Source organism: Rhinoderma darwinii, chromosome 2 (assembly GCF_050947455.1).
Source record: "Rhinoderma darwinii isolate aRhiDar2 chromosome 2, aRhiDar2.hap1, whole genome shotgun sequence".
Lineage (NCBI taxonomy): Eukaryota > Metazoa > Chordata > Amphibia > Anura > Rhinodermatidae > Rhinoderma > Rhinoderma darwinii.
This window is the reverse complement of record NC_134688.1, coordinates 36666506-36689856: the sequence shown is the minus strand read 5'-3', so window position 1 is coordinate 36689856 and position 23351 is coordinate 36666506. Positions and strand designations below refer to the sequence as shown.

The window sequence follows — 23351 nt, the reverse complement described above, 5'->3', positions numbered from 1 at the left end:
GAAAACAGCTCCGTCATTTTCAGCCATTTTTGATTGTGTGTGTGAACATACCCTTATGCACACAATCTGCAAAACCACTGATCCGTTGTCTGCATTTGCGGTCTATTTGCCCGCAAAAACCTTCCGTGGTGCATCAGTGTCTCACCAGAATTCAGTTCATTCCCAACCCCCCCATGGATCCATCAACATCACGATCGTGTGCATGGGACCATACAAATGAATGGGTCCATGTACTGTCTGCAAAATTGCAGCTAGCTCATGGACAAAAAAAAAAAGCACGGTCGTGTGCATTAGGCCTAAGGCTAGGGCCACAATGAGACTTTTTGTAGCGCTAATGATTGATTTTCAATCTTGTGTGACAGCTGCAGTCCACAAGGTTTCATGCCACTCAATGTATTCATGTGGACTGCAGCTTGCGAGTTAAAATCAATCAGTAGAACTACAAAAAGTGTAGGGGTATCCCTGCTCTAATGCTCTTTGGATGAGCTGCAAAGAGAAGTGGAGGAAGGTGAGAGACAACTCCCAAGAGCGGATTTTTGAATCACTAACCTAATATACGCAAAGTCGAGAATATTTGCCAAATAAGGAATATCTACCCTAAGAACATGTGTAGGAGTTAGGGTATGTTCACACGGCCTATTTACGGACGTAATTCGGGCGTTTTTGCCCCGAATTACGCCCGAAAATAGCGCCTCAATAGCGCTGACAAACATCTGCCCATTGAAAGCAATGGGCAGACGTTTGTCTGTTCACACGAGGCGTATATTTATGCGCCGCTGTCAAATGACGGCGCGTAGACGCCCGCGTCAAAGAAGTGAACTGTCACTTCTTTGGCCGTAATTGGAGCCGTTATTCATTGACTCCAATGAATAGCAGCGCCAATTACGCCCGTACTTGACGCGGCGTTCAAGCGCCTGCACATGCCGTTACGGCTGAAATTACGGGGATGTTTTCAGGCTGAAACATCCCCGTAATTTCAGCCGTAACAGACGCCCTCGTGTGAACATACCTAAGTTCACACGAGGGCGTCCGTTACGGCTGAAATTACGGGGATGTTTCAGCCTGAAAACATCCCCGTAATTTCAGCCGTACCGGCATGTGCAGGCGCTTGAACGCCGCGTCCATTACGGCCGTAATTAGCGCTGCTATTCATTGGAGTCAATGAATAACGGCTCCAATTACGGCCAAAGAAGTGACAGGTCACTTCTTTGACGCGGGCGTCTATTTACGCGCCGTCATTTGACAGCGGCGCGTAAATATACGCCTCGTGTGAACAGACAAACGTCTGCCCATTGCTTTCAATGGGCAGATGTTTGTCAGCGCTATTGAGGCGCTATTTTCGGACGTAATTCGGGGCAAAAACGCCCGAATTACATCCGTAAATAGGCCGTGTGAACATACCCTTACTGTTGAATAGTAGAGATATAATTTGGTTTTATGGTCAGTAAAATCCCTGGCTGATTAATTCCAATCTGTTGAGTGCTAATACGATCTCCTTAGTATCAGGTTCAAGTCACATTTTCTCATGAGGGGTATATGTAACTCCTAAGGGTCAGGCCATAGTTATAAAACTGCTAAAAACAACTGGTCTTATTTCTAAATACTACCTACCATAGCAGACCATGCAGCTGCTATGGGGCCCTTGGAGAGAGGGGGTCTATTCCATTCACTAGGTGGGTGGCAACATACTGTGCAGGACTCCCATCTTGAAAGGAATTGCATTATTAGCAATGTTCGGTATGGAATGGTCTCAAGGGTCATGGAAATTAAGTGGAGGGCAAAACACTACCGGGTTGTCCTGGGTGAAAGAACCATAACAAGGGGCCGATTTTGAGCTTTGCTTTTAGGGCCCACCCTTTTACATATGCCACAGGTCGCCAACAACCACCAATCAGATTGCAGCTGCCGTTTGCCTAGAAAAGAAAACGTTTCTTGGGGAAAACCATTTCACTTGAGGCCCATTGAATGTGGTGTTTACAATGAAAGGTAAAGCAACAGACAACTTAAACAGACTAAATATAGCGAATCACAGTTCTTGTGCTCCAGGGCCCTGAGAACTGGCAGCTGCCACAGCCTTCAGAACGTCATATATTCTGCCAAGAAAAAGTGTGCCGTTGTTGGCACAATAATCAATGTGGAAGCGTGAGAAACACCATTACAGAGACAGATTTCTGGATAGAACACCATTGACCTCAGATTTGTTTAAGCATAGTAAATTGGTCGCCGTTAAAGGAGTTTTCCCAGGACATTTATGGCATAACCACAGAAAATGCCATAAATGTCTGATAGATGCAAGTCTATCCCTAGAACAGGGCCTCCTCATCCCCATCCTACCTTGCCTGGCTCCCACGACACTGTTTGACAAGGTTTTTGGAGTTACAGAAACAGATGAGCTATGTGGTTTACCTAACTCCCTTAGAAGTGAATGGGAGTGATGGAAACAGCATATCATGGCGAGCTACACTGTCTCTGGCACGCGTGCGCTATGGAAACAACCTAGCTCACTGTGCTACGCTGTTTCTGTAACTCCCGTTTAGTTCTATGAGCGTTATGGAAACCACGTAGCTCAGATGTTTCCCTAACTCACGACCACCTTGTCAGACAGTGGCCGGGGAGCAGCAGGAGACGGACATGGTAGGATGGGTGTCAGGGTGCCCCTTTCTAGAGAGGTGCGGGCCCCAGAGGTGGGACCAGCATCTATCGGATATTTATGGCACATCCCGTAGATATGCCATAAATGAGTTTGCAAAACCCCTTTAAAGGGCAGAAACACCCAATGTTTTTTTTGTTGTTTTTTTTTTCACCTGGGACCTTATTCTAAGAAGAAGCAGGGAAAACGCAAGTCAAAAATGAAAAATCTTTTATCATAGTGTTCATATGTATTCTTTAACTGTACATTGTAAAACTGCTGTGATCTGTATTCACTGTTAGGGTATGTTCACACGAGGTCATTACGTCCGTAATTGACGGACGTATTTCGGCCGCAAGTACCGGACCGAACACAGTGCAGGGAGCTGGGTTCCTAGCATCATAGTTATGTACGACGCTAGGAGTCACTGCCTCGCTGCAGGACAACTGTCCTGTACTGAAAACATGATTACAGTACGGGACACTTGTCCGGCAGCGAGTCAGGGACTCCTAGCGTTGTACATAACTATGATGCTAGGAGCCCGGCTCCCTGCTCTGTGTTCGGTCCGGTACTTGCGGCCGAAATACGTCCGTCAATTACGGACGTAATGACCGCGTGTGAACATACCCTTAGGTTATGTGGACACGATAAGTGGCTTTTACGTTTGAAAAGACAGACTGTTTTCAGGAGAAAACAGCTGCGTCGTTTCAGACGTAAAAGCTCCTCCTCGCATTATGCGAGGCGTCTTTGAGGCTCGTAAATCTTGAGCTGCTCTTCATTGACTTCAATGAACGGCTCAAATTACGTTGCAAAGAAGTGTCCTGCACTTCTTTGCCGGGGCAGTCATTTTACGCGTCGTCGTTTGACAGCTGTCAAACGACGACGCGTAAATGACAGGTCGTCTGCACAGTACGTCGGCAAACACATTCAAATGAATGGGCAGATGTTTGCCGAATACAACCAGCAGAAAAATTAATGTGATTCTAGTCTGTGATTAAGTCTTAAGTGAAGACTTAAACATAAGACATTCTGTAGAATTTTTGGCAGGTTAGAAGCCTGCAAATTTAGGTAGAGATAAATGAAGGCCGGACTGAACTACCTTGAGTCCACAGCAGAAAAGAGACTTCTGACCCACCATGCAGCTATGCCTAAACATGTCCTCGTTAATTGGATCTTAAATTCTGGTTGACCAGGTTCCTTATGGGCCAGTCATGTCAAGGTTGGGGCACTCTAGTCTTCGGGTGGGCCAGTCTGACCCTACAGTTTAGGAATTACCACTGTACTGCCTCTGAGGACGAAATGGTTATGATCTGTTCTGAATCCGTTTACTAACAGTCTGCCAAAAACATGGTTGGAAGCTAATGCATTGTTTTTTCCTGGACAGAAAAATGGTAAAATCAGATTATGATGGATTACAAAACCATCGAAACAAGACCAAGAAACAAACAGAATGCAGGAGCTGCAATGTAGCATATATTGGGTGCTATCCTCAGAGGAATCTTGACAAAAAACCTCAAAACAAAATTATATCCAAATCCAAAAGAGGCAGCACTCCAGTAGTATAGAAAAATACAAAATGTATTCACCCAACATACAGGCAACATTTCACCTTCCCCATGAAGGCATTTCAAATGCCTTCAAGGGGAAAGTGAAACGTTGCCTCATGTTGGGTGAATAAATTTTGTATTTTTCTATACTACCGGAGTGCTGCCTCCTTTTTTGGATTTGGATCGAAACAAGACCATATGTACCAAAGAGCAAGGCCACCAGAGGCTGGCCATATGGTGCTTCTCCAATGGCGACGTGAGCACAAGATCCACTTCTCTATGTTCTTAGCAACAACAAACCGAAGGATTGGGGAATCTTCCTAAAGGCAATATCCTCTTTCTAGCGTACAAACGTTAGGAGGGTGAGGAAGGCAAGAAAGCCCTTTCAGTGTTAAGATGGAAGAGATTAGTAAGGTGAACGACCATCTTCTACGTATGTTGCATCATTAGAACATTCATACATAGGCACACCAAGAAAATAAAATACACTTTTCAATATATACACCTTGTTTTATTAAGATGGAAACAATATATTCAAAATGTATCCGTGTATTGTGATTTCCTTTTTGAAACCAATGTGTATATATAGTACAAAAAATAGATTGTCAAAAACCTTGAATTATGACAAATATTTGGTCTGTACATTTCCGGTGGCAAAAGAAAGAAAATGGTTTGTACTTTTTGAATATACAAAACAGATTTTTTTTGTGAACCATAAAAATATAATATATTGTAACAAGAAAAATGAGAAAAGATGATACAATGTAACAGAAGTTATGCTAATACACTGGCATGCCAAAAATAAACAAACATACTATACATACTAGACATGTGGCTTTTCTAACGTAATACAGAAAAATCATTAAAACAAAAAAATTGTATAGTACAACTATATTCTAGTCAGCGATAAATCACATACAACATAATGAAGAACACAGGGACTATTCGTTAATTTGTTACCATATAATAATATGTTTCGGGAATGGCTTGGTTTTACTTTTTCCCACAGATGGAGATCCCTACCAATTTTTGGTGGAACCAAATGGAAGATCGGGAATTAACCCAGATATTAAAAAAAAACTTTTCCAATGACCATTAAAACTCATCAGGCATAATACGTTCAGAATAGAAATTTCATTCATTTTCTTATGGGAAGTCAGAAACAAATTAAAAGTATCAACATCCAAGAGTTAACTTTTTGCTTCTATAACCAACGTATAATTTACAAGATTTTTCTTGGATAAACATTCCTCAGAATATTCTGAAGATCTTTTAGCGTGAAAAACTGAAGACACAAAGTTGGCCAACATTAGTGAAAGCCTTAAATGAATTAAACTGACCATCTATACCTAGGAATTGTCGTCAATATTGGCCATATAACCAGATATTGTACACTAGAAATTATCCATCCGGTGTTGAACGATTGATCTGATGTCGCTGTATATGTTATCACCATCCAACCACCGAAACATATGATGCATACAATATTAATAATTGGCTGGTCAACATTAGTCCAAAGGGGCAGAAAGGGACGACAAAAAACAGATTCCCAAATACAGTCATCTCTCCTGAAATGCCTATTTTAGTAAATAACTATTTCTCATTAAATAATCCCAGAACCTATTTTCTAAGAACTCTGCAATTTGCTATTCCTCCCAGAATTTATGAATAAATTGATAACTGGGTGTTACCATTCACCTTGTCAAAGGGGCGTGTCCCTAGTCATTGTCAGCACTGATTGGAGATGGTCAGTCTGTGTAGGGACACACCCCCAACTGGTAACACCCAGTTGTCAATTTAGTCATAAATATCTAGAATGAATAATAGAGGAACGGCACAATAGAGTTCTAAGAAAATATGTTCTAGATTTCATGGGGAAAACCATTATTTACTAGAACAGACGTGTCAGGAGAGGTGATAGGTCCCCCAAATTTATCACACTGCACGATCTAGCGGTGTATGACCTGTACTATTATATTGGTTCTACGTCTGTCTGATCAGGTATTAAGATAATTACATCAGAACCTGTGTAAACTATGTATCTTCATTATAAGAATGCGTGATGCCGTTTTGCGAAGATATAGTACAATCCACCATTAGCCTGTTCTAACACCAACGCATCAAGTTCTGCAAAAAAAGCCAATGACCGAGAAATAAAACAAATCTTTACAAAACAACTTCCAGAATTCAACAGAAGGTAGAATGACAATATATTGTAAGAAAATGTATTTCTTTTAAAAAAAAAAATGTATATTGCTTTATACACCACCTCATGGAAGATAAATAAAATTAAAAAAGACATTGACGACCAGATATGATGAGCAGAAAACATGTTATGTTCAGTACTTGAATATATAGATTTAAATCAATATAGGCACAAAGAATATCAGATGGGAAATTATGACAAAGTGTACAATATAAAGTGTTCATTCTAAACACTGGTAGTTTTCATATGCCATTCAACAGTGGCCGATGTATACTCAAGCCAGTGTGCTCTATAGGTTTACTCATAAGAGAATCATTCGGAGCTTTTAAAAAATTCAAGAATTTAGGATATATGGACCTCCCCCCCTCGCCTATGAGCAGTTCCCTGTATACTGTGGGGGAACCTGCCAACAAATATTCAATTCATTAGATGTAGGTCAGCCGAACCCACAGATTCAGCGGGTTCGGCCGACCATCTTCCGTGTATGGCGGCATCCCGAGGACGTCCAATTACAGCATGCTCAATCCTTTTGTTCGTAAGGAGATAAACCACCGCAAGATTAGTCTGGCAGAGGCTCTCCCTTTTGAAAAACACATGACCGCTTGGCTGAGTGTGCATGTGTATGGGGAGCTTTAGGGTTCCTCTGTAATAAGGCATTGGCTTGCCTGGATGTCTAAACAATGGCCGACCATGACACCACGACCATAGAAAGAGAGATCCTTCCATTTTCTATGAGAAAAGGAAGGGATTGCTTACATTGCTGGTAAACGTACAATATTTCGTTCATTTCTGCTTCGGCTCGCCAGCGCCCTAATCAGCTCAATCATCCCAATTGCCAGATTGGGCAGAGATATCAGGTCTTAGGTCTCCAGCTTTATAATAAAGGCACTACAGAGTTTTATTCCATTTAGAGGAAATCTTAGGGCACTTTCAAGCCACATTCCCTGTGTGGCAACACGGCCTAACAGCATTTTTTTTCCCCTCGAAGAAGCAGAATTGTCGAATATCTACAAACGTTTTTGCTGGTTTTCTAAACTGGAGCAGTATTCCATTAAGGCTAAATCAGGAAACCAAAGTTGTTGCCAGTTTTCAAGGCGATAAAAATACTATGGCACTATAGGTGGAGTGCTAGTATAGAATAAAGTTTTTTTTATTCTATAGAAGTGGTATTAATAAAAGCTAAAACACATTTAACAGGATACCTTTTTGGGGTCTGGACCCAGTTTTTAAGGTTCAAGTTCACTGGCTGAAAATCCCATCACATGATTAATGCACCCCTGCTGACCCACTGGCTTGTTAAGGGTTTTTCGTGAGGATGGCAAATTTGTGACATCAATATTCCAAACGATAAAGTTTTGAAATGAATAGAAATATAAAATACCATCACATTTTAATTTCTTCTAACAATACGTGAGTAACCTCCAGCCAGATGTGGCGATAAAATGCGGCAAACAAAGACTTGTAGTGTAGCTTGGGGAAAAAGAAGACTAAACATGAAAGCAAATACGTGATCTGTGGAGCGCTATAGTGGACCATATATGAACATTGTATTGCGACATTTTTTATGTTGGTGGAGAATGTATATGTATGCTAAAATGCTTATACTTCGAAAACAAAATAAAGACGAAAATTAAAATAAAAAAAAGTTAGATTAAAAAATACATTAAAAAGGTCACCTTTTTCTATGTAAACGGAGATTTCTACTGGGTTTCTGCGCAACGACTGGAGGTGAATGCATGTAGTGCATGAGTTTGATAAGTCAACTAAATAGCAGCAATAATTTTACTAAACCTGATTCTCAATATAGTTTTTTTTTTTCTTTCAACAACCTTTCTAAATATTTATCAGGCCAAATGATTTTTTTTTTTCAACTGAAAATGCATCTTATCAATGAAAAAGGAACCGGTGACCAGTAATTGTCGCCCGGGAATCTTAATTTTTGTGAAGTTTGATCTAGTTGAAACTTGTGTTCAGTATGTGCTCAGTAAAATGGCAAAATGAATGCGACTACAAAGGAAATGCTCATAACACAAAACTACGTCTGGTAATATACAAAATAACTCACCCCGCCCCCAAAGAAAAAACAAAAACAAAAAACACTTCCATTGACTTGACAGATTTAAATTGTCAAGAGAGATCAAGTCCCTTAATACCCATTGTGTAAACAGATTTACAGCCAGGTCCCATGCAGGGTTGTAGCTATAGGGGGTGCAGAAATAGCAACTGGACCCAAAGACCCCTCTACCACATTACAGGACACCAGTATTCTAAACAGCACATGGTAGATAGGGGGGTATTACAGACTTTGTATTGGGGCTTAGGAGCTTCAACTTATGCCTCTGGGGCCATGGTATTTGGCAAGATCCACTTCTGCCCCTTACAGCCAAAATCAGGTCAGTGGTGGATGCCCACCAGAGGAAATTTCATCGTAGTTGGGAATCAGATCTTTATTCCTCCCTTTAGGATTAAAAAAACCCACAAAAACAACAAGACCAACCAACCTAGAAAACAAAAACACCACTACTTTTTTAATTTAAGGGCCATACAGTTAGAAAGCTTTTGCCAGTCATCTACTGAGTCACGTCACTGCATTCAAGTACATTGCTAAAATTTGTCTTTCTGGTAAACAAAAGGAAATTTAAAAAGACAATAATTCTTACAATTGGCTATTTGTTTAATTTTCTAATAAAAACAATTAGGTGTACAATAAGACAATCATTTAATAGTCATACATAAAAAGTTGGGCAACAATCACCGATTTGCAAGGAAACCGGTTTAGGCTAAAAATCACACGCCGTTTTTTGTGTAGTTTTTGCTGCAATTGTTTGGCCCAAAGCCAGGAATAGATTCGAGAGGATCGGGAAGTAGAAAGGAAGGACTTATACTTTTCCTTCCTGATGGATCACCTCCTGACCTGGCTCAAAAACAGCATGTGTGATTTCAGCCTAAAAGGGGGTAATTCAAGCTGTGATTTAAAAAAAAAAAAAGTTACTTCCCTCGGCAATCCAGCAGTCCACCCAGTTTTTGTTTACAAGCGAACATGTGACAGCCAATAAGAGGGCTCCGCTGACTCGTGCTGTATTCCTGGCTTTATTGCTCCCATCGCTCAACAGTGCTGCCAGGAGTACGAGGCGTGACTACCAAGCTCTCTGATTGGCTGCAGCAGTCACATGTTGACCGCTCGTAAACAAAGACTGGGAGTATAACCAAAGCGGCAGCACTGAATTACCGGGAAAAAGGTGAGAACCGATTTCTTTTTTTGTTTAATCACATTCGCAGGTGTTAAAAAAAAAAAAAATATTAATTCACAGGTCGAATAACCCCTTTGAGAAGATGCTACACACAATTTGCTTTATATTGAAAAAGCAATTCTACGTGTTTATCATTTTTATTTCATCATCAGATTAAAAAAACAAAAAACAAATTCATTTGGGCAATTTGTTGGCAAGAACAGAATAAAAAATAAAAATAAGCCCTTGAGAAGGGCAACTGGACTTTTGAAGTTCATGTAAAAAGGCACATTTTAACTATAAAAAGACAGGAGGTAGGTGGAATGATTTGTTCGATAAACTTCAAACCTTTCTTTTTACCAGTAATAAAAACATCCTAAAAATCTCTCTGGTATCACCTCCAATCCATATAAAGTATAAAAACATCAGAGCATATACTGGTACTTGCCGGCATCATCTACATCTTCAGCATTTATAAACAGATACTACATTACAGAGCCGGTCAATGTAGTGTTTAGAACCTTGCACAGACCCAACTACTTATTTTAAACCAATATAGCAAAAAGAGCAACTTTACATCAAATACAGATTATAAAGCTGGTTACTTCAACCGCGATTGAAACCGGGCTTAGACTAAAGTTGACTTAGGTCTATTGGTATACACATGCACACCTCCTTCCCCCCAAAAAAACCAATATGTATACTGTTTCAGCTTTATGGCTTCCAACTTTTTTAGATGAAAACTTTATATGGCTGGAAAAAAGAAAGAAAAATTAAAAAAAAATAAATAATCACCCGTTGCAACTGGGGCGGTTGAATCCGAGTAGGTGATGTGTGCAAAGTGGACCATAGATAGGCAGATGACTTCTGGTGAGGCATCTTCCCAACATCAAACTTGTTCCTAAGTTGTTGGGTCATGAGTAGCTTAACATCACTTTTGTGGCTTTGAGCTTTACGTAGGACTCCAACCATTGCTTATTTTGGATGCCCTGGGTCAGAATAAGTAGCAGTTCTTTGGACACAGCATATCCCAAGACGAAGAAATTTAACACTGGTTTATGGAACAACTACAAGGGGCTTGTAAAAACCAATAAAACATCTTAGGAGGTTGCTCAGCCCCTTTGAGAAGAAAGATGTCTTATTAGAAAGGATTGGAAGAAAATGATCGGAGGAGAGAGGATTTGCCACCATACAAGAAGTTACAAATATGGGTAAATATCTTGTTCATCCTTGGTTGGGTAGCTAACAAAGTCAGTAGAGTGGGAAGCAAACAATTACTGCATATTTACAACAAAAAAAAAAAAGTATTGCTCAACTGTTCCCATTCACTTTACATAAAAATACTCGAAGAGGCAGCTAGAAAATTCAAAACATTTGATATCTCGGGCTCTCAAATGGTGGGGGAAAATGTGTAATAACAAAGCAGCAACTGGTGAGAAGAAAATACTAGAAGGAGAAAAATAAAATTAAAAACCAGAAAAATGAAGAAGTCTTTGAAAAGTTAGTTTGTCTGGAGCACAGCGCGATAGTCTGCTACGCGGCTGGTTAAGCTCCTAAAGTTACAGGCACTCTTGATTGACAAAATCCTTCGGTAGATTTTGGAAGCAGTTTTCGAGAGTGCTCTATAACCATGTAAGGAAACTCTCTTTATCCAGTTTGGTGCCTGCGAGAACAGATTCCATGTCATTAAGGATGTCAGAACTCAAAGCTTCTTGTAGACTTGGCATTAGTTCCTCTCCTTCTACGTTCATGGCTTCCCCCTCAAGCGTACCAAGGTCCACATTCGTTCCAGGAAGGGCTTCCAAATAATCAGGGAACCTGTTCTGTTGGGTGGGCATACTGCTTTGGCTGATTGCATCACCTGCGCATTAAAAACAGGAGTGTTTTAGAAGAAATTTTTTTTTAATTATAATATATGCGCGGCATGATCGGCCGTTTACAGTGGTTGTTATGGCAGCCTGGGGCGTAATAAAGGCCCCCAGGTCTGCCATCTTTGTACCTCTTCGAAGCCCTGCCTCTGGCAGAGCGTCAAAGGAGTGTCAGAATCACGATATACTGCAATACATTAGTATTGCAGTATATCATGCAAGCGATCCCATGATTGCAGCTTCAAGTCTCCTAGGGGGACTAATAAAAAAAAAAGTATAAAAATTCTTTATAACGGTTCTTTTTTTTTTTTAATGTTCCCAAAAAATAAAAAACCTTTTCCATTTTTTCCCTAAAGCAATGTTAAAAAAAAAGAAAATCTAACATAACTGCGTCCGTAAAAGTCAGAACTATAACAATATAGCGTTATTTAACCCGCTCAGTGAAAGATGTAAAATATATATATATATATATATATATATATATATATATATATATATATAAAACATGCAAATTGCTGTTTTTTGGTCACCTTAGCTGTCCAAAAAAAAAAGGAATAAAAAGTGATTAAAAAGTCGCATGTACCCCAAAACGGTATCTGAAAACTACAGCTCACCCCCGAAAAAATTTGAGCCCTCACATCGCTAAATTGATGTAAAAATAAAAGTTATGGCTCTCAGAATATGGCGACAAAACTTTTTTTTTTTTTTTTTAAAGTGGTATAACATAAAACAAAACATATAAATTTGGTATCGCTGTAAACGGACTAACCTGTAGAATAAGGCAAATATGTAGTTTTTACCGCCTGATGGACGTCGTAAAAACAAAACCCCGCAAAAAAATGGTGTAATCGCGGTTTTTAGCCCATTTCACCCCACAAATATTTTTTTTTTCAGATTCCCAGTACATTACGACAATAAATGGTGCCATGGAAAACAACAACTTGTCCCGCACAAAACAAGCCCTCATATGGCTACGTCGACTAACAAATAGAAAAGTTATGGCGTTTGGAAGGCGGGGAGGAAAAAACCGAAAAACTCAAATTGGCCTCGTCTTTAAGGGCTTAAAAAGGGGTTGTCCCAAGACAAACATTGGACACTGATGGCTTAAGCCAGTGATTTGCAAGCAATCGGTGGAGTGTCGAATTGCTGAGACCCCTGTTGATCCCCAGAATGAAGTGGCGTCAGACCCTTGCGGATTGGACATTGGTGTCATATGCTAGCGACAAGATCTGTCATGAGAAAACCCGGGTTAAGTTTTGAATTTTGTATTTTGCCCGAAAACGGGAATGGATCCCCGCAGATACATAGATATGCATCCATCCATCCATATGTCCCCCTGCAAATAGGAAATACTGTTGATATCATACACATTCACACTTAAATTTCTGAGCGTACCCAAAAACACAACTGACCTGTGTCCATTTCATCAACACTGTTAAGGAAATCATCAGGTGTTCGGGGAACACTATAACTACTCATGCTCAGTCCGCTGTCTGTACTCTCATCTCTGGAGTGATACGTGCCGCTGCAAACAGAAAAAGTTTGTTACTTATGTATAAAAAAAAAAGTTATTTCCCTGTATTTAACTTGAGGGGCAAGAGTGTTGCATGTGATGCCATTAGGGCAGTGTGGCAAAACAGCACAAAGTGTGGTCTGTTTTGGATGGTAAAATTTTAGCCTGCTCAATGATGCTTGGCATTGAAGAAGGTATCAAACAGTGACCAGTATAGTATGTAATCCCTAGTTCACGTTTCGGGAACCACTGCATTAGGGTATAGGTTCCATTTATTAGTCCTTCGCTACATAAGGCCCCATGCACATGACCGTAAAAATCCCCCGTAATTACGTGGCCCATTCATTTCTATGGCCGACGGACACCTTCCCATGTGACTACTGAAAGGTGTCCATGCTGCAGAAACCTGCCGAAAAAGATAGGACGTCCTATTTTTTTTCATTTACGGACCGTGCTCCTATAATTTATAATGGGAGCACGGCCCGTAAAAACGGGTTGTAATTACGGGCACGGTCGTGTGCATGAAGCCTGAAACATTGCACACGTGATGATCCACTAAAATTCAGTTTGTGGTGAAGCAATTTAAAAGGACTTTAAGCAATGTATTGGTCTTTGGTTCTACAACATAGCAGGAAAGTTAACTATAGAGGATGTAGACCTGCACATGAACTTGGTACAAACCGCACATAATTCCACTGTTTAGCAATGAAAAGTAAGACGACAAAGGCAGCAAATTGGTGTATGAGAAATAGCCGTAATGGTCATCACCTACTTGTGGTGCAGATTGTCCAGCATTAGATGGTTAATCTAGGTGTAGCAGTCTACAAACTCACTCAACATGAGGGAATCCAAAGTTTGACATCTGTACCAAATCCATTAACTTTAAGACTTTTGTCCCACAAACACATGAACCCCCTTAGCCATAAACCCCCAGCGATGAGGAGAAAATCCCCCGAACTGCTCCATGAGAATGGAGCGCATGCTTGACCAGCGCTCAATTTATTTCTATGGAGCTGCCAGAGATAGCTGTCCCAGAAGGCCCGTAGAGATAAAGCGAACCGTAGCCGATCATGCACACCATTCTCATGGAGCACTTTTGGTGAATTTCGGTCCCCCGTTCTGCTCACCGCTGGGGGTCCCAGCGGTCGGACACCAAGCGATCACACAAAGTTGGACATAGCCATTTGGATACGGCCTCATACATTTGCACAATAATAGTGTAAGCATGGACTAAAGAGAAGTCCAAATACGATGCTATGTAAATTTAAAAAAAAAAAAAAAAGTAAAGCCAAATGAGATCACAAACCTTCTGATTAAATTCCCTCAATTTGATATTTGTACCCTCTCTAGGTTGACCAACTGCATAAATATCCAATTTACATATTGTGTCCCTCATCGTCGAGGTAGATAGTTGCCATAAACACACCTGTTGAGGAAAGGATCGGAGCTGTTCATGGTCATTGTTCGGAGTTCTTGAGTGATTCCAGAAGAACATACTGGATTTTGAGTTCCACCATCTTGCTCCATGGTTGGTATTTGACTACGAAGAGCTAGTTCCTGCAAAGAAGAGTAAACTTGTGTACTATTAAATTCAATAAAAACATAAGTAACTTGGAACCAGTCCAACAGATACACGACGCCAATAAATAGATTACTCCACAGGATGTTCTTGTTTTTTTCTTATCTCATCGGTATAATCTTCTTGAAAACTTGTTGGCACTTCAGAAATGGATAATTAAGAAGGGTGACGCCAAGACTTATTACCCATAGTAGCTATTTATGATGATTTATACAATTAGAGTGAACACTCATTTGTAGGTAAAAAAGGGAAATGCATTGGGGAAGATTTATTATTATAGTCTTAAACTTCAGACCGCTTAAAGCTAGACCAGGCAGGCAGAAGATGCGCCAAATTTGTGGTGCATGCTGTATCATAAATTTGGTGAATATTGCTAGGCACTTTCCCCTTCCCTATGTCACCTCTTGGTTGGCTTACTGCAGACAAATATGTTGCTTCAATGTTTTTGCACATTAAACCGTGCCCACTTTTCTAAATACTTTCCAAAGTCTAAAGCCATTTGAGGCAAAAAAAGGGTCTATAACACGATAGATTTTTTTGGTGTAAATTGAGTTTGTTTCGTAAAACTCCCCCATTTTATCCAGCCAGCCTACGCCATCACTATTTTTCGATAGTCTCAAATTTGCAAACAACTTTTTTTTTCTCCCATAGAGAAACACTGAAGTTACTGTAACGCTGTGATTTCAGGGCAACTCTTAGGTGAGAAAATGTTGCCGTGGACTACTAAAGAGTGGCGGCCTAACCAAAGGCAGATTTGTTAATCCGCACAGTGCCACTTTTTTTTCTCAGACTTCGATACAGAGAGCTCCTTTGGAAGTCTGAAACCCCTCCCCTCCTCCACTGCCCTCCAACGGACGAGTACTGATGACGCCGGCCTGTGTCGGCACTATGTCTAGCAGTGCTGACTGCATCAGTGCTCGTCCATCGGGGGGCAGAGAAGGGAGTGGGGTGTCTCAGAATTGCGAAGAAGCACTTTATAGGAAAGTCTGGGACTGCAGTGGCCAACTTGGAGAGTGGAAAACAGGGGATCGGGAACGGACGCCGGTTCATTCAGGAGAAGGGCAGCAGTTTAGTCGATTATACATTTCCAATGTATAGTCACTTTTTTGGGGCACATCAGGATAGTTTTAAAGACTAAATCTGAAAACAGCTATTACATTAATTTACTGAAAAAAAGCAGCAAAAACTACGACTGAACCGACTACAAGCTTCTGATCCTTTGGGCAGAATCTGCAGTCACATGCAAAAAATTTACTGTAACAAAGTTACAAAAATAACTTGCAGAAATACTATGGTATACTAGGTTTATGTAAAGAACATTAAAAGTAGACCGGTTTTTCAGCCAGAAACTTGTCAAACTGGAGTGGTTTATATATAATCCGTAAGAAAAGCTATACAAAGTCAGCCGGCAGGAAAAAAAATTCTATTATTATGCATTTATAAAAGATCACGGCTTCAGCCACAGGATTTATTACAGGCAATTCTCATATATGTTAGAGAATAGTAAGGTACTTGTCTGGTCTGCATGGTACCCTGACTTGGTAACTGACCTGGTTGGAAGTTCTACCCAGCCAACAGGTGATGGCCACACATGCATGTCACTATTTTGGAGTCTAAAGGAAGTCATTGGATTGGGTGCGTCTATAACTCCGATAGAGTTCTTTTATGTGACTGCTATAAGAGGTCATAAAGGGTTTGGGTCCCAGAGGTGCGAATGAGGCCCTCACCAAATGTTTTTTTCCAGGGGTTTCCACCCACCTTAGTTTGACCCTGTGACTTGGTCTGAATAATCAAACCTTTCTTGTATTTGGCAAATATGGCTATAAGGAGTCAAGGATGGAGAGGTCATGATGGAGTATGGGGGGGGGGGGGGTTGTATTTTTGTACATTGAATGACTATGTTTGAGGATCTTGTTTGGGAAGGGCATATGCATTTTAAGGAGGACCTGTCACGATGCCCTAAAATCTAGCTTACATACAGTATGTTACCTTTAGCCAGCTCCCACCATGTTTCCATCGCCGTTTTATTTATTTTTCCTGCTCCCGCCATTCAAGTTATTCTTCCCACATTCTTTTGGCCCCCAATATTTAAATTCACTATAGTAAACCAATGTGGCGTCTAACTACTGTGAATATCCTTGGGTGAAACCATCTTCACAGCTTCCGACACTGTCCAATCAGCATGATACTGCTTATGGCAATCAGACGTACTCCGCTGCATCAGTCAGAGTTAAGTGTGGTTGATGAGAAATCATCTCCCAGCATGGTCTCGTGAAATCACGCTGGGCAAGGCTGATCATAAGCTGCCTCACAATGATTGGACAGCGTCAAAGGCGGTGAAGATGCCTCCACCTAGATCCACTGTAGTTCACGCCTCGTTGGCAAACTACAGTGAATCTACATATTTGTCGCTAAAAGAACAGGGAACAATAACTCAGGAATGGGGGGAGCAAGAAGGACAAAAAAAACTGAGATGGAAACAAGGAGGGACTGGGCTAAAGGTAACATATGTAAAATAGATATTAGGACCTAATGAGAAGTCCTTTTTAATTTAGATATTTTGCCATTTTTAAAGATGATATTTTGCCTTTTCCCCATCTAAAAGGGCTGAATTTCATTAAGTTGAAAGGAATTAGCAGGGCCAAGATCTTATTGTCAATTACATTAAATCTCAACCAAAACATGTGAACAGAGGCACCTTTTACCAGCGCCTCACGGTGTAAACCTCCCAGTAAGAGTGAGCCGAGACCCACTTCCAGTACTTTGTTCCGGCGTTCGTAGCCACGGCTTAGCGTTCTGTCCCCATGGTAACCATAGCAGAGACCCACTTCCCTGGTCGCTATAGTCTCTGGATCCTGTTCTGATCAAGTAAGTACTCAGTAACTTAATTTAGAGAGTCTTTTTGGAGTCTATCACAGCAAGGCCTAATTCAGACGCACGTGTTCGGTCCGTGATATTCGGTCCGTGTGTCGGCCATATTTCCCAGACCGAACGCACTGTAGGGAGTCGGGCTCCTAGCATCATAGCTATTTATGACGCTAGGAGTCCCTGCCTCTCCGTGGAACTACTGTCCCGTACTGAAAACATGATTACAGTGCGGGACAGTTGTCCCGCAGCGAGGCAGTGACACCTAGCGTCATAGATAACTATGATGCTAGGAGCCCGGCTCCCTGCACTGGGTCTGGTCCGGGAGACACACGGACCGTATATCACGGACCGAACACGCTCGTCTGATTTAGGCCTAACCTCAATCATTTTAGACTGACTCGCCATTCCCTTCATTGCTGAATGAGAATAGTTTACTATTGCACTGATTGAATATATACTCCCGATCTCTATATTGCACTAGTACCACTAGCTAACTGCTATTATCTTTCGATATGTAATATGGATATGCCCACAATGTACTTATATATGTGTTTAATGTACATAGATGGAATATGTTTGAAGCAACACTTCATCTTAATAACATTTACTTTTTGTTGGAACTTTTCTATGGCTTTAATTGGCCTGTACCGCTTCCACGGATGACATCATTACCATGTTATTTTGGCATTTTTTTGCTGTACTGTTTACTGTAAGATTTAGTCTGATGAAGACGCTTGTCAGTCATCGAAATGCGTAACCAGTAAAACTAAAAATCCTTTAAGTACCCTGACTGATTATCAGTAGCTCTATCGAGCTTCCAATATGTTAAGCTGCACATAACATCCTATATTGAGATGCCTGCATAATTACCTTTTGTGTGAGATATATATATATATATATATATATATAAAAAAAAAAAAACTGTCCACATGTTGCAATCTGCACTCCTTGGCCCTAGTTTACCATCATGACCATGACTCAAATCCATTTAACCCCCCACTAAACGACACAGATGACAGGACAAACATAGAAAGTAACAAAAGGTTGTTTCTAACCTGTGGCCTCACCTGCCGAAGCAGTTCTTGGTGCTTGAGTCGTAGGCGTTCTTTTTCCATCTGAAGTTGTTGGAGTCTTAGCTGCTGCTGATTGCCACCACCTCCCATGACACCGCTCTGGGGGCTCTGCGGGGTTAGTGGTGGAGGGGGTTTCACCGGTGCACTCTGACTTAGTCTCTGTTGGTTCATTGCTGGTAGGGAGAAAAAAGAAAAATGGTTTACTTATACTGGTATAAACTAGTGCCCAAGTTACAGGTATTAAAAAAGTTTCTCGTATGGCTGCGGTATACTACATAGAATAATGTAATGTTCATTGCGGCTAAACCATAAAGAGAAAAAGTAACGAATATTGAGGGAAATCGGAAAAATCAAACAATTATTTAAAAGGGTGGGACTATCATACTACACAAATCCTTTAACAAAGGTCAACTGGTAGACCAAAAATTCCAAGGGTTTGAGGAAATCATACAAGAATGGAAGACAACAGAACAGAGAACCAGAGATGAACGCTCTTTTTAATGGTGGGGATACCTACCCTACAAAAGTCAACTTATGCTGGCCAAAAACTTGAGTCGTTCAAACCAGTCGATTTCCGAGAGATTAGCTGACAATTTCACATGTATGGTGGCCTCCTGACGCCAGATATTCAAAGAAACAGGGTTTGGGCACGTTGAATTTTAATGTGTTTGACCCCTTGTTCCTGTAGAACATAAGCCACTGCCAGACACTTATTATTTTCTTTCTATTGAAGTAAACATGTATACTAGGCTGAACATCTACGGTGGAGTCGGAAAAAAAAGTGTTTTTTTTTGCCGGCAGCTATCTCCATTGTATAGTTAACTTATATACTGTACATTAGATTAAAATCTGCCTACTATCTAAAGAGAGTATGGGGGTTTCCGGACTCTCCCCTAACTGTTGATGTCGGGGGAAAAAAATAAAATAAAAATGGATCAGGCATTTTGAAACACAACATGGCCGATCCTTGGTGCCCACAGGAGATATTCCCATCTTCCCATTGAAATAAACAGCACGTCCACAGAGCGTGCATACTAACTGGTGATCATTCATCGGCAATAAATTTGCAAGTGTGAAAAAGCGTCGCTAGTTTTCCACGACAAACCAGTAGGCGTGTTATTGTTTCGAGAGATGCGTCCAACAATTTGAGATGTAAAAGCACAAAAACCACCAAACAAGTCACAACCTCTCTCGATCGCGCTTATATATTTAAACGATAATATACACTGTCAAATATAGCTGGTTAGACCTTGAACGAATTGCTATTCGTGCGATCGTAACAATGTACTGTTGGTATAAAAAAGGACCTTAAAGGGGTTTTCCCATCAGAGATATTTATGACATATCCACAGGATGTGTCATAAATGTCAGATAGATGCAGGTCCCACTTCTGGGGCCCACACCGATCTCTAAAACGGGGCCCCCTAAACCCTGTTCTACTGCTCTGTGTTATGGCTGAAACGTGTCATTCCGGACAATGAATTACAGAAACCGCGTAACTGCCATTCACTACTGTGGTAGTTACGGAAACAGCGTAGCATGCGAGTTACGCTGTGTCCATAATTCATTGTCGAGAATCACACGTTTCAGCCACAACACAGAGCAGTAGAATAGGGTTTAGGGGACCCTGTTCTAGAGATAAGTGAGGGTTCCAGAGGTGGGACCCGCATCTACCTGACATACCCTGTGGATATGCCATGTGTCTCTGATGGGAAACCCCCTTTGGCTAACTCACTTAATTCTTAACCGATAAAGCCATGATACAGAAATATATAAAAAGTTTACTGTCCGTAATTATTTTCCAACCACCCAAACTATTTTCTGGTAACCTACAGCCTCATCTCATCTCTCATCCTTCTCCCAGAGAAATCCACAGTAACTCAATTTCTCATTAGGCTGAACTTGGACAAATGTGTTTCGGAACGGAGGGACTCCAGTCAAGCACTAGAGGGATCACCGCAGCCTCCACCCCTCAGATAGAAAGACAGAGAAAGAAATCTCTTTACGTAAAACAATGCTCCGTTTCATGAGGTGGGTTGGCCTGGTTTCTTGCTTGCACTTTTATTTTCACCAGGTCACGGTGACATCAGCGGCCTGAACGCAAGCCAAGAGGTAAACAGCTGCCTAACTTGGCAATCTCTGGCTCAGCAAACAAATCATTTAAGAGGCTTTTTTATGATAACATTTTAACTCAAGACCTTTTTTTTTCGTGTGTTCTTTTATATTCCTGTGAAACAAAGTTGAGGAGGCTACAGTTTCGTTTGAGGTTCACAGCCAGTTAAGGCAAGAGTTACAAAACAATGCAACCAAAACCAATATAGTGCTTCCTATAGCAACCAGATTAAAGGGGAATTCCCATTCATCACTAGGATACGCCATAACATTATGATCAGTAAGCGTTTGACTTCTAGGGCCCCCGCTGATCTCGAAAACAATAGTCCCGTCCACTTCTATCCTGAACATCGGTGGTCCCCACCACCCACTATGCTGGAAAGTGCAAAACCACTCCATTGAAGTGATCGGGCTTTGAAGTAGTCAGTGCTTCACTAGTGTTGTGGCCCCTCCATTATAAGAATTGGTGGGCATCCAAGCAGTTGGTGCCCCACCGATTAGGAAGTGATAGCGTATCCAAGCGATAGGTCATCACTTCTGATGGACAAACCCATTTAATGAGGTCATTACCCTGAAGATCATAGACATTAGATAGTCTGAAGTTTTGGTCATTAAAGAGAGACCCGGTAGACACTCAACTGAAGGCTGGCGTTGGGGTTAGCTATAATCAACCCGATGGATTTTTACCTGTTCACCTTTCTTTTTCTTTGAGATAAGAGGAACCCGAAAGGCCTGGGAGCAGCTTAATAAACATATAATATAATGCTTGTGTAGCCAAAACTAAACCAGTTGATGGGAGACAGATCCCCATTAAAAAAAAACAACAACCCATTTGGTAAATATGCAAGCCCACGCATGCACTCGCCGCCCTCCCCGGACGCACGCAAGCTCGGGATCTTTATTTTAATCCATAGAGGGAGACTATTTTGCTGAGAGATAAGCAAAGGCTTGGGCGGGTCAAAATCCATCATGCTCGATTCTCGTTCCCCGACTTCATATACACCAGTCACATGACCAAAAAGCGTTCAGAGGGGACAGGCCCATCCACCCAGTATGCATAGGCCTGAAATCGGGAATCCTTATAGATGCCACTTGCTGCTGGCAAGTGCCATATACAGTTCTAGAGGGTACAATCTATACGGCTATTGCATGGACTATATTATTAGGATCTGTCTATTAAAACTATTGAACATGGAGTAAGTTACTAGATGGGAATCCTTTTATAGAAATTGGTGCCCTAAGTGTAAGGGGTTATTCTTTTTTCTTGATTGTAATACTAAAGACATTTAGAGACAGAAAAAAAATTGAGTTAAAAAATATTCAGGATCCTCCAGAGATGGCGAAACATATTTTGTTATTTGTCCACCCCACGGGAGCCGTGCATAAAATCTGTACAAAAAGTTACAAGACGTCCCCATTTCCTGGAAAATCCTGCCGTCTTCTGCTCAGGACAGAGTCTTCAAACACGTTGAAAAGTAAATAAGCCAATGTAATATTATTTTAATCCGGGGTTTAGTCAGTTTCCTGTCAGATTCCCATACCCCTGCAAATATGGAAAGCATTTGATTGGCATATGTAGCCGTACCCAGGCAGCTTAGACCGCACAGGCAGCCAAACAAACTTTTTGTTCTAGTAAAGAGGGGAAATCAAGATATTGGGTCAGGGGAAGGGCTTACATTTTCTCGAGCAAAATATACAAAAAAAAAAAGACAAACCCCCAATTAAACCATCCACCTCATGGCAAACATTCTGCACCTAGACAAAAGAATGGAGAGGGGGAGGGGCACAAGCGATTGCTTACAGTATAGCAAACAGTAATTAAGATCACAAGATAATGAGATGTTAGCAGAACGGCTGCAGGGAACACACAAGCGGTGACCAAACAATACTAGAATCTCACTAAAATGGAAATAGGCAACACATGCCGCCCTTCCGGTACAATCTACAGAGATAATGGGTGCTGTTTATGGTAGTCTGTATCCTGCTTGTAATGGCCATCAGCACAACAGCCCCTGTGAGAGCACCGTTCGCAGAGTATCAGCTGCCGTAAACGGTGATTATATCCTGCCAAATGCACCTACAAGACTGCACCCAAAAAATGTGACGTTATGGTGTAGTCCTCCTCTTTGGAGTCTATGATCAAACAGAAAGAGTTGAGTGCTTAAGATGGGAATACCAGTTTAATGACCGGCCCCTCTTGAGTGACGATCACAAGGTCAGATCTGTAATGGTCTTTTCAGATGGCGTAAAAAGCCCAATATCTTGCTGCAACAGTGCAAAAAGACTTCCACTTAAAACGTAAAAATTGGTCAGCAGTGGAAACCCCCCAGGAATTTGTTTATTTTACTAAGGACTCATGCACACGACCGTAGCCATGTGCACGGCCGTGATTTTCGGGTCGGCCGGGGGCAGTGTCACCTGCAAATCACGGGCCATTCACATGGCCACGACCATTATTTGCTATGAGCCTTTACCGCAGAACACGGCCATAATAAGACATGTCCGTTCTTTCTGCGGTCCGGGCTCCTGGGCCATGCACGGGCTGTGGAAATCACGGTTGTGTGCATGGCCCCATAGGAATAAATGGGGCCGCAATTCCACCATGGATTTTCAGGGGAATTGTGGCCGCAAAAAACACGTTCGTGTGCATGAGGCCTGTGTTCACACAGAGTTTTTTGCAGGAGGAAAATTCTGGCTCAAAATTTCGTTTGGGATTTTGAGGCAGA

At 41.3% G+C, this 23351-nt stretch overlaps 1 protein-coding gene across 5 annotated transcripts in view; it reads right to left on the bottom strand.

Moving 5' to 3' along the window:
- Positions 1–4702: 4702 nt before the first annotated feature.
- Positions 4703–23351, bottom strand: part of YAP1 (Yes1 associated transcriptional regulator) — a 76963-nt gene continuing 58314 nt past the window's right edge. For 3 of the 5 annotated variants that reach the window (XM_075851524.1, XM_075851526.1, XM_075851528.1), the window contains 4 exons: positions 18496–18686; positions 14420–14550; positions 12893–13005; positions 4703–11473 (listed from right to left, as the gene is read on the bottom strand). In XM_075851524.1, the coding sequence (XP_075707639.1) occupies positions 11235–11473; positions 12893–13005; positions 14420–14550; positions 18496–18686 (674 nt within the window). In that variant the 3' untranslated portion in view covers positions 4703–11234. The remainder of the gene's footprint in view (positions 11474–12892; positions 13006–14419; positions 14551–18495; positions 18687–23351) is intronic. The other 2 variants (XM_075851525.1, XM_075851527.1) reach the window with 1 other exon arrangement.